The sequence below is a fragment of the Siniperca chuatsi genome, linkage group LG12 (assembly GCF_020085105.1).
Source record: "Siniperca chuatsi isolate FFG_IHB_CAS linkage group LG12, ASM2008510v1, whole genome shotgun sequence".
NCBI classification, from domain to species: Eukaryota; Metazoa; Chordata; class Actinopteri; order Centrarchiformes; family Sinipercidae; genus Siniperca; species Siniperca chuatsi.
Genome location: NC_058053.1, coordinates 19,946,624 through 19,961,761, shown reverse-complemented (window position 1 = coordinate 19,961,761; position 15,138 = coordinate 19,946,624). Strand labels below are relative to the sequence as shown.

General features: G+C 41.2%; 1 protein-coding gene across 20 annotated transcripts in view; it reads right to left on the bottom strand.

Moving 5' to 3' along the window:
- Window positions 1–15,138, bottom strand: part of mycbp2 (MYC binding protein 2) — a 65,906-nt gene that overhangs the window by 26,660 nt on the left and 24,108 nt on the right. For 16 of the 20 annotated variants that reach the window (XM_044217575.1, XM_044217579.1, XM_044217583.1 and 13 more), the window contains 30 exons: window positions 14,906–15,023; window positions 14,353–14,711; window positions 14,013–14,185; window positions 13,316–13,441; window positions 12,908–13,035; window positions 12,363–12,454; window positions 12,104–12,238; window positions 11,856–11,939; window positions 11,672–11,768; window positions 11,368–11,560; window positions 10,690–10,964; window positions 10,197–10,418; window positions 9,793–9,984; window positions 8,378–8,584; window positions 8,099–8,236; window positions 7,656–7,834; window positions 7,429–7,571; window positions 7,204–7,304; window positions 6,884–7,102; window positions 6,543–6,765; window positions 5,426–5,544; window positions 5,121–5,208; window positions 4,906–4,955; window positions 4,616–4,788; window positions 4,253–4,397; window positions 3,866–4,072; window positions 3,321–3,376; window positions 3,130–3,245; window positions 2,759–2,856; window positions 359–475 (listed from right to left, as the gene is read on the bottom strand). In XM_044217575.1, coding sequence (XP_044073510.1) covers window positions 359–475; window positions 2,759–2,856; window positions 3,130–3,245; window positions 3,321–3,376; window positions 3,866–4,072; window positions 4,253–4,397; window positions 4,616–4,788; window positions 4,906–4,955; window positions 5,121–5,208; window positions 5,426–5,544; window positions 6,543–6,765; window positions 6,884–7,102; window positions 7,204–7,304; window positions 7,429–7,571; window positions 7,656–7,834; window positions 8,099–8,236; window positions 8,378–8,584; window positions 9,793–9,984; window positions 10,197–10,418; window positions 10,690–10,964; window positions 11,368–11,560; window positions 11,672–11,768; window positions 11,856–11,939; window positions 12,104–12,238; window positions 12,363–12,454; window positions 12,908–13,035; window positions 13,316–13,441; window positions 14,013–14,185; window positions 14,353–14,711; window positions 14,906–15,023 — 4,573 coding nt within the window. The remainder of the gene's footprint in view (window positions 1–358; window positions 476–2,758; window positions 2,857–3,129; window positions 3,246–3,320; window positions 3,377–3,865; window positions 4,073–4,252; window positions 4,398–4,615; window positions 4,789–4,905; window positions 4,956–5,120; window positions 5,209–5,425; window positions 5,545–6,542; window positions 6,766–6,883; window positions 7,103–7,203; window positions 7,305–7,428; window positions 7,572–7,655; window positions 7,835–8,098; window positions 8,237–8,377; window positions 8,585–9,792; window positions 9,985–10,196; window positions 10,419–10,689; window positions 10,965–11,367; window positions 11,561–11,671; window positions 11,769–11,855; window positions 11,940–12,103; window positions 12,239–12,362; window positions 12,455–12,907; window positions 13,036–13,315; window positions 13,442–14,012; window positions 14,186–14,352; window positions 14,712–14,905; window positions 15,024–15,138) is intronic. The other 4 variants (XM_044217589.1, XM_044217592.1, XM_044217594.1 and 1 more) reach the window with 2 other exon arrangements.

The window sequence follows — 15,138 nt, the reverse complement described above, 5'->3', positions numbered from 1 at the left end:
AAGTAAATGCTTTGAGTGCTACAATTTTGCAAATTTTGTTCAGGCATTCAAGCCTTTCATGTAGCCTCAGAGTGCCTTGCAAGGTATGAAGCAAAATAAAGTAAGAGCAACAAATGTATAAGCTTTAAAAGAAAGTAGTTATCATTATTTAGAGAGGTAATAACACATGATACATTGAAGCCATCAAAGAGGACTTAAACTACTTAAAACTATTAATCTAGACAACAAAAAAATGGATTACGATGCTTGTTTCTATCCTTATTGATTTAAAGAAGAAGAGACAAGGAAATAGAATAAGAGTGGATAGTGCTTCAGCTTATAACATAATTTATATTCTGCCTGGTCTAGAGTCAATTACCTCGTCAATGAAAGTGATGGTGCCATTGACATGCACTATGCCTATCTGTTCACTCTGCAGGGAGGGGTGACTACGCACGCGCAGGCCTGCGCTGTCCTTGGACACAAATTTGCGGACCTGAGAGAAGCAGAGGGGAGATGGAGACTGTGAGCGGCAGGAGCAAAGAATAGAAAGAAAAATAAAAAGACAAGAAGTGCAGCAGGAGGAGAAAGAAGACGAAGCAGGACAAGTTGACAGTGGGAGATTGCATGCGTTAACCCACACAAAGCCTGCTTCCACATATAAAAACAGCAAAAGTGTTTTTCCAGCAGCACCAGTTGGATGAAGTTTGTTTTAATCCTGCATTCTTCATCTACATTTATACTGGTGCACGGAAAACCCTGGAACACACGTTCCAAAGGAATATAGAAGTGGGACAATTGTAACACTTTTTTGTTTTTACTCATTTACAGGCAAAATATTTCACGTGTAGTATGGCGGAAATGTCTGCAAGTGCAAGATAAATCATTGAGTAAACAGACACCACATAATTATATAAAATTAAACGGTGCGCCGTGTTACAAGTGCACTGACGATGCGGAACAATGCGGGTCAGTTGTAACAGTGCGCATAAATGCAGTAGGAACTTGTTTGAATGTGAGCAAAAAACAACTTCCCATTTCTTCACATTATTTCTGAATGTATAATTACTCCTGACATACTTTAAAGCAAGAAAGGGCATGGAAAATTCCACCTGAATAGTGATTGGATGAAGATTATGCCCATGCGCGTTCTTTGGGAGGGAGCAGACTGCGCGATCATGGTCTGGGTCAAAATAATAAATAAATGTAGACTTTTGGTTTCACATGGTCTCCTGGGTGAAACTCCTGTATTTGATCCATCCATCCATCCACTCACCCACCCACCCTGACCTCCTTTTTACGTGTCACTCTTTGTACTACATCACCTGACTTCCTAAAGGCTTTCAAGCAGCAAGCCTTAGAGATAACAATCTGTTACAACTGTACCGTAAATGCCACCCCCACTTTCTTGTTCAAAAGCTAAACTCACTAGTGTGCACAAGCCAGGAAGATTATGCTAACAGACCATCAGGGGGTTATTCTACAAAAATAATAGTTGTCAGTTTTTTAACTGGTAAGGGGGGAAAGTTATTAGAAAAACCGGTTATATATTTTCACTTACCTTGCATAAAAGCAGATTTTCTCTCGATTTCTATCGATATCTCAAAGATGACAGCTCGGATCCCGCTGATTTTTTAAGGGACTAAGATGACAGGCATATACGTGTGTGTGCGTGATGACGTCACAGGTGCATGCGTACATTTAGAAAAAATATGGGTGTTACAATTGTGCCGATGTTACAATTGTACCACTTCTCCCCTACAGTGCTCATATGTTTGCTTGTTTCCCCATGATGGATTGCAAAATCAAAATATCACAAGTTTCACAAACTGATGATGACCCCAACATGCCTAATATTAGTTTGATGCATTATCTGCATTTGAAGTAATTTCCAATCACACTTTTGATTACTTGATTTAAAAATCAGTAATAATCAATCACTGTAGCTTGAAAAGATGACAAGGCTAAGATACAGTACCAGCAGTCAGCATGTTTACATGCATACTGTAGCCTAAGTACTGTGAATAACCATAATAAAATCTACATTAAGAGATTTCTTGCCACTAAAAAGGCAAAACACCTCGATAACAAACTCACAGGGCTCAGCCTCAATACAGTATATGAGCTTAAGATATATTGACTGCAACATATTAGCAAACAGTTGCTTATTTGCAAATTTAACAAAGTAAAGCAACATCACACTGGACTCCTCTTTTTTAAAATCAACTGATGAATGTGAAGGAAGCCCAAGCCTGGTAGCCCTGGTTTAAAATGCCAGGTCCTGATAAAAATATCGGCCTCTCTTTGCCTTGCTAAATGCCTGAATTCATTAACTTATTTATTTTGGATCCCCATCATCTTGCACTGGACAGATAGCTTACAATCAGTTTTTGTGTCCATTGCTTTCTATGGACCAGCATTTTTTTTGTTTGTCAGACCAGCAAACCAAAACAAGGAGCTGAAAACTAAATGCTGCACAGAGGAGCAAAATAAGATGTCAGTTCTCAATGCGAATGGCAATACTAACAACTCTTTCACATTACAGGGAGTTCCTTTTGTCAGTATTCTTGTCAAAATAGTGCTTAATGCGGCTTTTATAGTAAGAGTTTAGTTAAAGTGGTTATAGTTACAAACTGGCGTTGACAGAGATACAAGACAGGACAAATTGTTTCTGGTCTCAAGTTGTATTCGATGGGTGATGGAAGGCATGCATGCATTTTATAGGTGTGTTTATGCGCATGTTCATGCCCCTGTTGGTTAATCATAAGAAAAAGCTCACCTTGCTGGGCTGAGGTTCGGCCTTTGGTTTGACCATCTGAGTGCCAGGTGGTATCATGCCTTTGGGAGGGTCTTTGACTTCTACTTCCAAACCAGCATCTTTATTAAAAAAAAAAAAAAAGACCATTTACAATTTCAATATTGTAAAAGATGCCAGTTCACTGTCCATTCTGAAGGTCTTTAAGTTTTAAAAATATTGATTAATCAGTATCAGCAGTATCATCATAGCAGCTGTATTACATTATGTCATTTGATGGCTTGATGGGGTTTAGGGGGTTGGTGATAGTCATCAGTGCGTACCCTCTGTTTACTGTGTGAGAAATACTTCAGAGGACAAACAGGGTGTTCCAACAGACGTTTACATTGATATACCTATTTCAATGCCATCAATGGTGACGTGGATTGTATAGAGGCCTACTGCTCCTGGAGTCCAGTTGGCACTGTAGGTTCCATCAGTGTTGGCACGAATCAGCATGTTCTCACTGGGTCTGTGTGGGAAATCATCAATAAGTAGATTGTATCTCACTCGAAAATGTGTCTTGTTTTTGCATTACCTCACTTACCTCTTTGGGGTGGGGGAAGCAAAGCGCAGCTCTTCAAATGAGTAGTTTTCATATGCCTAACAAAGACAAGAGCACAAGTATGAAGGTAACAACAACAAAAAAAACTACCAAATTACAGTGCAATTTTCCAATTCTAGAATTTTTTTTTTTTTTTTTTTTGTTGTTCCCAGGTCTACAATACCTATCTCAGTTCTTTGGAACTCTATGAATTATGTTTCTATATGAATCATTTTGCCAGATGTCATTTCTTGTTTTATAACATTTCATTTTGTATTGCTTCCTCAATGTTACCTGACTGTATTCAGCCATTTTGATCTCCATGTCTTTATTCAGACAATTTACTCTTCTTTTTGTCTTTTCCAATGAAACCTCTGCAGATCTAAACTGTAATTACTTGCATTTACTATAGGGGGCACAGATTGGCATGTATACAACAGATCTGACAATGACCAAATAGCTCCCCTTGTGGAGCATCTGCAGCCTTCTATGGAAATGTAAACAAGCAAGGTTGTGAGTGAGTTATGAGCCAGTTACATGAGGCTGACCTTCATCATGGTAATAGCAATGTATCGAGCCTCTTTCACAATCATGGGCTCGTAAGTGGACTCCAGCTTGGGCATTGGCAAACCTCCAAAGGTTAGGTCAGGGCCAGAAGACGAAGGCGAGGAGCTTCCAGGCAGCCGCTGCAGCTTCTTCATATTCTCAGGCTGCATCGACTTCTTCTGTGAAACAGGTACAGCCTTTACCTCCACCTGGACAGGTAAGAGGTAAGAAACACAAGTCAGAGGTGTGTGACACTGGAAGGATGGTGAATAACAACTTAAATGAACAACTATGGAGATTTGGCATTGCAGGCAAAATTATTCTGTCGTTTCAATTCTATAAAAATGGTTATCTCTTGTAAGCAGAAAAGCCAAAACAATCATCCTGACCTTCATGTTAGGAACATGCACAACATCTCCATACTGGTCTTTGGTCTGTACAACCACGGTAGTTGGCCATCCACAGCGTATGTCATCTTTGTTTAGGATCAAAGATGTCTTCTGGGGGTCTGCGTAAGAGTCTGGCTGCAGCCACCTGGATGGAAGATGTCAAATGTAGAGAGACAGGGTAGTAAATTACTAATTTGTAATGAGGGAATCACCACTCAAAACTGACATTGCAGGGGCAAAGCTACAATAGAATTTACAACCAAAACATATTTCAAAATGGAAAATGCAAAGTACATATTCTGCTCTTGTCAGATAACTAGAATTGACAAGAGACAAGAGACAGCTGTCTCCACAAACATTTACCTGGCCAGACGTCCTCCACTTGAGGTCTGTACACAGGTGATGAAGTCCTCAAGGAAAGAGTGCTCATTGGTTTGGAGGTGCAGGGGCAGATTTCCCTCCAGGGCCTCCAGGATGGTGGGGGAGTGAGATAAGGCCAGACCCTTCCCTAGGATCCCTGAGTGGGACTTACACACCTGGGTGAAGTCAAAGGAAATAAGAATCAAGGAAGAAAAAGTGTTGGAGATATAAAATCCTTTTCACAAAACCACAATGAGTCCAAAAAATATCTCTGAATTTCAGAGATGACACACCTGAAGAGAGGCTTCCTCAAGAATCTCAAGATCCTCCTCCAATTCATTGCCTCAATAAAAAAAAAGATTAGAATAACAGATGAATGATTTACTAAAGATGTTCCACAATATTAATTTGCTCCCAGATGTCACACACAACTTATATCATGGATTAACAGAAAAACAGGTTATTCACAACAGCACCAGCAAATCCCTCATCCACGGTTTTCCCATACCTATAGGGAGGGCCAGGTCTTTCTTCATCAGAGCTGCTGCACACACGCTGCCCAGGTAAGCTAACTCTTTCTCAAGCTGGATGGTACCCTGAAATGTCCATAATGCTATGTCAGGAATGTATTGTAACATTCAACATTTTTTCTGCTTGGACCAATGCACAAACATTAACATTTTACAGATGACACACAGAATGCAGCACAGTCATGAGATCTAACGATTCTCAGACACAAACGGCCATTATACAGAAAGATGGAAGGCCCGTCTGCTACACAATTGACAGAGGAGTATACTAGAATGTCTGTACCTCATCTTGACCAGGGTTGAATTCATATCCCACAGCCACACACTTAAAGCCATAAAAGCAAGCTTTCTCATCTTTAACGTAGTCCGAGGCTGTTTCCAGTGAGAACAGAACTTCATTTCCTGAAAATAGAGAGGACAGAAAAATAGAAGATAAAAAGAGAGACAGGTGTGCAGAGTTCTGTTGGTAATCATTGGTAAAGTAATGGCTTATGGAAGCCGCAGTATGGCATAATCCAGCATTATGGAATATGTGTTTGCTTGTTTTTCTTGCTTGGCATAGATTCTGCCTTTCTTTGCTTTTTGGTCACCACAGTACAGACACCTTTGGAAGTTTTCTGCCCTCAGTTCCCCTTTTAAAAGGTATGTAGCACATCATCCTGAACTTAAGAGTGCTATAGAGCCTGAGAGGAAGTGCTGCAGCCTTACAGGCTTAATTAGGGGTGAGAAAGTTCCTTGGGAAGTACACGCTAGCTTATCTAGCTACCTGATCCTGTCCAGAATGTAATAAAAAAAAAGAGAAACATTTGATCCTCATTGCACAGCTATTGTGCACAGGTTGTGGACAAAGTAACTGAAATGCATGCTTTTCTTCATCCTTTAAATTAATGTTTGAGATGACTGCTTTTAGTTACAAATCTGACAAGCACCTCAAATAACAAAAATAGTTATATGCAATGTTAGTGCTGATGAATTTAAAGATCAGAGACGCGCAACATCTTTAGCTTATCACTTAATTGCCAAACATACATTTAATTTACAATGTTAAAAGCACTAATATTAGGAAGTGTGTCTTCAAAAGGTTAATGCCTGATTTTATAATGAAGAAATGGATCTTTTCTTTTTAGTAAACATTTTTGTCTCTATACAATCGCTATCAAATGTGGTAGTCATTTCAGGTAAGTTCATCTCTTGATTGGCAGAGCACTTAAAGAGACTTTGCTGCAGCACTATAAAAAAATAATCAAAACCAGCTATGTAGCAAACTTTTTTATTCTAACTACTGTATATTAAGTCATCTAAGTCTATTAGAACTTTGGGATTTATTGTGATTCTGTTATAACAACACTGTTGTAACGTTCATAACTGTCATAAATGTTCAACTGCTCAGCCTCTCTTACCTGGCAACACGAGGACTGTGGTTGGCCAGCCTGTGGAGCCCGAGAACTTCTTGAGCTCAGTCCAGGTGTTGATGATGTCGTGGATCAAAGGTTTGCTCCCCAGGCTGGACAGGTGGAGGGTACGGCTGGGGATGAGCAGGCGTAGGACATCCTCTGGCTGTGCAGTGCCACACTGAGGATCAAACTCGATGGTGGTCCAGCGGACACAGTCTGGGAATGATACCTAAGGCAAGGTGAGACAGAGCAAGATTAGTTTAGACTTAAATGATATTTGTGTCTCTTATTTTATCCAGATGTAAGTTACTTGCTAAGCAGTTAGAGCATGCCAAAGGATACTTTACCCTGTATTGCGTGACGGCAGCTTGTTTGTAAGGGTGGTCACTCTCAATTACTGAGTAGTGGTTTGAGGTGGTACAAGCTGACAGGCCCTGCTCAGGCTGGTTGCCAGTCGTGCTGTCTGTTGACTGGTTAGGGTTGAAGGTGGGTGGGGCATATTTTTGGTTGAGGGCAGAGACAGCAGGTAACAGCTCCTGAACGAGTCCGAAGACCTCAACAGCAGCCTGGATGAGGAAGTGGAGACATTTCACCACAATGCCACATCAGAGAGAGACAATTTAATAATTCAAGATGAAGGGTTTGCCATCCTGGTTTGACCTCTTACCTTAGGCACAGACGCAGCCACAGGGCCGATGTAGGCCAGGATGAGGGGCAGGAGCATGGAGAACAGGCTGGAGGAACTTAATAGCTCAGGAATATCATCCACTGGAAATAATAAAGGACATATATTAAACTGGAGAGGCTGAACAGATACAATCCAAATTCAATAAGTGACTCTACAGCAGTTAACAATGCTTTTGCAATACAGATGCAAGTTTCTTGTCCTTACCATCAACAGCAAAAGCTCTGTGAAGCAGGTCCTTTGCAGCTCTGACCACAGCACTGACCACAGACAGAGCTCGGCTACAGTTCTTGTCCTCCTCATTGGCTTTGCTCAGCAGCTGAGACTGGAGATCCCCATCATACTCACTCCTTCAGCCAGGAGAAAAACTCAGGTCAGAAAAAAAAGAAATACTTCACAGATGAGATATTACAAAATGCTGGCTTTGTGTTTACCTGTAGTAGAGAATCTGTGGGATCTGTCCTCTGGTCTGGTTGGTCCCATTGCTACTCAAGCTGCAGGTGCTGAAGGTGAAGGACACACCATCAGAGCACTGCACTGTGGTCATACCTCCATCCCCATTAGCGGTCCGGCTGCCGTAGTTTCGCAATCGGACAGCATACTTTACCCCCTCCTGCAATAGAATAAATCAGTGAGACTATATGCATTTTAACCATAACCAGCACACAATTGTGGGATTTGTTGGGTCTCTGTAAAAAATATTATAATGAGTACGGTCTAGACCTGGTCCATAGGAAAACTTCTGTTATGAATCGGAGCTATATAAATAAAATTGAATTGTATAAAGTTAGAAAATAGTTACAGCATGTCACATCCTAACATTTGTATTTCAACAGCAAATCATATGCATGTATTATTTTCTTGAGATCCTGTGTACCTTGAGTGGCACAGCCTTGTCCAGGCGAATCTCAGCAATATCACTGGGAGAATCATCAGTGCTATAGGTGCCCTTCACCAGCTCTAGGGACGTCCACCTGTGAGAATGCGCTGAGTCCCCTGGGTGCTCTGTCTGTGCCTGAAGGGTGAGGGAACAAAAGTTGTAGAAAAACTACAAATACAAAGCCGAACAAAAAGCAAGACGCTAAGGTTAACAATTAGCCAAGCAACACCAGAAAACACCTAAAATATAAGCTGAAAATGATTTTTAATCACTTACGTCATCAGCCAGCACCTCTAGTTCATACTCATGGATGCCGCCCCCTCCATAGACGCAGACGCCAACCAACACAACGCCTGGCTTGTCCACTGTCATACAGATGGCATCCGGAGAGCCATTGCCCGTGTTCCAACTCCGGCCCTGGCTCGTTTTGGTAAAACGGTTAGGAGATGCTTTCACAGAGTGGAGTGAGTTCAGCCCATCAACCTAATAAGCAAGGACACAATAAGAGATGTAGTCAAACATATCAAACCTATTACATAACCACATAGGGCTGATTAACACATTCAAGGAGGAATACCTACGTTTTAATGCAAATATTACCAAACAATGAAATCCTGAATAACAATCATGTTTTACGTCCTCTGCATGAAGGTCGTCCTACACTCAAAAGAAGTATGCATACCACCAGTTGGCAATATTGAGGACAAAGCATAAAAACAGCAATTAATTTTAAATACTGCTGTACAAGTAATGGATGTTATCTAAATGTGAAGGTCAGCAATTACAAGATACAGTGCAGAGAGAAATTGGATGGTCTGTAAAAGATACACTGTATGAAATAAAACGATCTTATGTTTGGCATGTGTTAAGTAATACAAACTTTTACTATTTATATCAGCCTGCTGACTACAGGGAGCCAGACACAACTGCAGAAGGACCTATGCAGGTGCTCTGGGGAGGAGTTGTTTCCCTGACAACAGACTGGGGAGAAAAACAGTGGTGTCGAGGGCTGCCGTCAAGTGACGGTTACTTTGGCAACAAGAGCTTACATGGATTTGCGCATGAACAGAGAGAGTGACGATAATTAAATGAAGAGTGTGAGAGAGGGAGAGCGACAGACAGCTGTGCCACCCACTTAATGAGTCAGCATACCGTAAAAACAATACAGAAAATCCAACAGAAAAACCCCCCCTTTCTGTTCATGTTTTTTGGCAACAGTAAAAACACCACCTAATTCCAAGTGAAAGCCATCACTATGATAAGTTAGTTTGATAACAATAGAGCTTTAAGTGAAAGGATATGGTATGAGGAAGGAGGAAAGAAAAATAATGAGGAAAGACATGCAGTCTTGTGGACAGATCTAATCTACAATTTATAAAGCTGTACCATGACGATTCTGATTTTAACAAAATTGGGAGCAAATGCAATTGTGATCCGATCTGTTTGAAAAACAAAAACAAATGTGACAGAAGGCAGAGATCACAGTATGAATGCCCAGTACAAAGACAGAAGATTAACAAAAAGACACTACAGATGACAGTTCTGTTTATGTTCCTGTAAAAAAGCTCTACAAGAGCACATCAGGATTAAGTGTCTTTAAAAGGAGACTAGACTAGCCCTGTGGCCCTACATACATGCTTTATGTGTGTGTTTGTGTGGGTGTATTTGAGTATTAGTGTGAGTTAAGTTACCTCAGAGCCCAGGGCAGAGGCAGTGAGTTCAGAGACAATGGAGGCCAGCAGACCACAGGTGTTGGAGACCAGGTGTGGAGAGAACAGCTCCACCTCTTTCCTCAAACTCTTCCTCACCGGCAGCACCACAATCACCAACATCTTCTCCAGTACCTCCCGGAAACTGGTCATGCCCATCAGGTTCTCCTCCGTCTAAGTGAGTAAAAGATATAAAAGTATGATATTAGAATATATGTGTTATTTGAGGTATTTGGACGAGAATAGGTCGTGGTAATGATCAAATGCCACCATGTTCTCCATCTATCAAGCATTTCCTGAGTCACCAACCGCACCCATATGCATCCATGTCCACCATTTTGAAGTGAGGATACCTGATGTACAGTATATGACGTACAAAAACTCACATGGCTTAGTTTCTCCATATGGGCCACCAGCAGGGGGAAACGGTGAGCGAGGGCAGAGTCATTCTCTGTGCTGACCTGTTTGACCAGTGAACGCAACAGCACTTCTCCGTCATATGCAATGGGCAGGATGGATGTCAACTTCACTGAGGTGTTGCACAGAGCTGACATTACGGCCGCCAGCAAACGGCTGCTGGATGTCCGAAAGTTGGCCTCAGCAATGTCCTAAAAAACAGGGAGGAAAAGAAAAATCTCTGATTTTATTTTATTTTTTAAATGTTTCTACAATTTTCATTTAATTTGTTTTCTATTTTAGAAATTTAATATCTTTGGGTTTAAGACAATTTGAAGACATCACCATAGGCTTTGGGAAATTGTGATGGGGCATTGGCATTTTATACACTAAACTACACTACACTATTGATAAAATGGGGGATGATAAAAAGACTGTAACTAGTTTCAGTCCCATTTAAAACTCCTTCTGAAAGTCACAGACCTGGTCTAGGCAGTTGAGCAGGTCACAGAGGCAGGCCCACTGCAGAGCTGGGGTTGGGTAGAATGAATGGAAGCAGGCAGTGAAGGTGTTGTGGCACTCCTGCAGTACAGCTTCCAGCAGGGTTAAAGGCTGAGACAAGTAGCCCTGGGGGTCGTTGTCCAGCTTGGTCAGGCAGTTGTCCATGCCTTCTGACAGGATCTTTTTCAGCAGGCTACGTGTCTTTCCCACGCACTCTGCCAGCTTGCTCGACTCCTCTACCACAGCTTTGGTGCTGGCTAGAAATCAAATAACAGATAGAAAAAGATGAGTGAGTTCTTATCAGAAGCTACACTCTAAATAAAGATTTCAGTTGAAATGTAGTTTTTAATAAAAAAAACTATGAAATCTATGAAATATAAACACAATCTAGTCTCTAAAGGTTTCAATGTTTTCTAAGCCACAGGCATAGATGTATTAAATGGGACATACAGTATTTCATTCTAAGATAAATGTAAGGATGAATATTGTCAATTTTTTTTCATTCAGAAAGGCATTTATAACTGTATAGGAAAAAACATTTTTCACTTCTTATCCTAGTTTGAAAGCAGCAGCATTGTGGGTTTCTTTTTTCAAAGAACAGCCACCATTAGATTGCCATGGCCATGCCATAAAGTGCTGTTAAGTTCACTGTGCTCCTACCAGCAATGGGAAAGATCTCACAGATGTAGACCCTGAGCAGACGGAGGCAGCACGTGCCAACAAAGCGCAGTCTCTCCAAGTCCAGCAGGGTGGCTGTGTACTGGAAGCCCTTTAGCCCTCGCAGCTCCTCCACACCCAAAACCAGGGTGGTCCAGCTCCAGTGAAGGATACTCAGCAGAGACTCAAAACACTCCTACAGAGAGATAGAGGTAGACGGTCACACATGGTGCTGCAAAAACCTACCTGTTAAGAGACTTAAGCAGGTAGAAACAGGTAGGAGGTAAAACAAAGAGACAGTACTCACCACTGAGACTGTACGAGCAAATGAGCGTTTAAGGATGTGGACTGGTTCACTCGTCTGCTGTTTCCCTTTAGATGCATTGCCATCATTTGAAGGAAGCCTTAAAATATAAAGGAACAATCAAAATAATTTACTTGATAAGCTTATAGATTAAATAAGCTTGCATCACTGTTAAAGTTTTACTTGCCTGTAAAGTAGCTGAGGTATTTGACCTGCATTAACATCTGTACCGTTGTTTGACTTCTTAGAGCTTTTGAACTGAAAGACCACCCTAAAGGGAAAAACAAAAAAAGTCAAATTAAAGGGCTGTGACCAATATTCAAATTCGAACATTATATAACATGAAATGTGACCAAATGATACATATGGAAAACTTGTAAAACGTATTAATTTATGAATGCAGTAGTATCATCTATATTGTGAAATCAGTTTTACCCATCATCAGTAGTAATAGTAGCCTGTCCATGGGAGCCACAGTCACTGCTGGGACCAGACACACGGGCCCACGCCACATACCACCAGCCCAGCTGCAGCAGCACCGGCTCATCAAACATCATGGCATATTTCTCCCTAAATATAAAAAATTAGATTAACATTAATCAAATATAGAGATCGTATCATTCCATAACTTTCTTCTTTACAATTAATAGTTGTAAGAAACTGAAGGGAAACATAAGGAATCCATAACATTTACCTGGCAGCACAGTCATAGGCCAGTACGTCAGTCTCAGCCAGCAGATCACCATCTGTCTCATGGTCACCCCCATCAGGTCCCAACTCAAAAAGCTGCACAACAACAGGACTGGGTTAATATATTCTACTTAATCAATTGTGTGTATTATCCTCCAGTGCCACTTTGTTCGTATTAGGAAGTTTATCTATTACAATGCAATTATTAAAGCTTTGCATTGATTATAGTCATAAAATGTAATGTTTTTGGTCGTCTTTTTCCTAGCCCTGTAATATGTCACAGGTTTTTTATTTTGACAACCCTGTGTAACTTTAATTTGGTACATTTGAGATACCTGTGATATTGGGCTATATAAATAAAAATTGACTTGACTGTGTAGACAATTTGCAGAAGCACATGCTGTGGATTAAATGTCAGTTCTTGCGCAAAGCAAGTGCATTCTAAAGTTACAGCCATGACAAAAAAAATGCCTGAAATGAACACTGAAGACATGGCTAAAAAAATCAAATGTCTCTTTGTTTAAAAAAAAGTGTCACAGAGCGGCTCACCTTGATCTTGGCTGTGTACTCCCCCCGTCCCCCAAACAGGCCCAGCCCACCCAGCAGGATGTCTGCATCAGCACAGAAGCGGATGGCCTCCACAGAGTGGGCTGAGTAGCCCCAACCACCACCATGACCTACAACATCACACATTGGATCAATAAGGCTATGCAAAGTACACAGAAGTTGCTTATCCACTTTTAACCACTTTGGTTGTTTACTAAGAAGGATGATAAACTGATATGAACTGAAAATGTATGTTTCACATATTCAGCAACTTTGACTTAAAGGGTAAAAGGTTAGCCTAGCTTGATACAATCACAACATCAAACCACAACATATAAAAGCCAAATGTATCTCTCAGTATGTTGTATCATACATCATTTACCATGTATCCTGTACAAAGAACCCACTTACTCTCAAAGCGGTTCACCACACTGTAGTCCTCCTTGGAGTAGACCTTCATCACTGCCTGGGTTTCTTCCTCTGCGCTGGCTACACCCATCTTCAGCTCTTGCATGACTGCCAGCGTATCCAGGCAACCTAAGTGGACAGCCCAGTATACTTCCTCTCAGTATTGAATAATGATAAACATACATTCATAACCTAAGTATTCCTGCAAACCCTTAATCATATTTTTGGCTACAATCTAAAAGCAAATCTATCGCAAATCTGTTGCAAATCATTTTTCCCATGAATTAAAAGAGAACTGATTGGAGAATGGAAAGCACATCACTAAATCTGTGGTTCCTAAAAAAGATTATAAGAATTATTATAATTATTATAATATCACAGACAATAGGACAGCAAAATAAAAAACTTTCCAAAGGAATGTCTAAAGAAGGCAAAAAATTGCAATTAACACCGCAAGTTTTAAAATAAGATCCTAAAGCAAAAAATCTTTTAAACAGGGCTCAGAATGATGAGCCACTGACTACACTATAGCCAGATCAGAGGAGTGGAGTTCAGACACTGGTAACATCTGCTTTGAAGAAACACAGATGTCTGCATTGTCCATCACCATTTGTTTTGTGGCATCCATGTACATATTCATAAGACACTCATAAAAGATGATCACATGACCCTTTGCTGAATGGCTAGTGCAGAGGCTTACCAAGGATGTGTAGGGCTCCGTGAGAGCGAGTAGTGGTGGCATGAGATCCTGAGGGCAAAGCAAGCTCTGGACTAAGAATGCTACAGCGAGCCTGTAGATCTGTAGCAGAGGGCATCCTGGCATCAGCTATCACTGCATTGTAGCACAGCATCTCTCTTGAGACTGGCAGGAACCTTAAAAGCACACAGAGGGCCACGGTCAGGGATAACACATGGAAGGGGTTAAAGGTAAAAAAAAGGACAAGTTAATCTTATCTGTAGGGCATTTTAACTAAATCTTAAAAGCTAGGATAAATAGTACACAAGTAGATTGTATTGCTCTGTACAGTCCTTGGACTAACCTCCATATGACATCATACACAGGGTCCAGACACAGGCCAAATCCCTGCAGGTCCTCCTGCTCAGAGTCATTGAAGGTCCTGCAGCTTCCATCCAGTTTGTTGATAAGCAAGCATTTAAATGGAGGTGGCTCAGACACAGAGGAGGGCACAAGGCCAATAATGTGTTTGCTGGCAAAGATCTCTGAAGTAGCTAGGACATGGGAGTTGATAAGAGCCTCATCGATCCGCAGGAACGTCTGGTCTCCACTGGCACCAATCCATGTAGCCTTTCGTCCATATTTGGCACCAATGTTGGGCATGGGAGATGGCTTGGCATTCCAGTAGGGCATGTCTAGGATGGGCCGGCCCAGTTGCCCTTTCTGAAAAACAAAGAGAAATATATTCACTCTCTAGAGCCGTTTATGGTCAACTATATCAAAACAGGTGTAAAGCAATTAACATTTAAAGTACTGCCATCATTACTGGATGTGTAAAAAAAAATGCCAACAGGAATTCTGGACCCTCTAAAAAAGCAGTTTATTACACACTGTATCAGGGACAATGTTTTTCTTACCGAGAAGCTGCCAAATGTAAAGACCTGCCCATCCATGAGGAGAACGGCTGTGTGGTTACTGCCAGCTGTCACCTGTACACTGGGACCTGGAAGGGCCTGCACCAGAGTTGGAGAACCCCTAGCAGGTAGAAAACATCTAGTTTAGGTTGTGTGTCCACATGAGTGCAGTTTGTTTATTTATGTTTGTACATAAAATGACAAAGCGAGACTGTGGACTTACATTTCTCAATCTT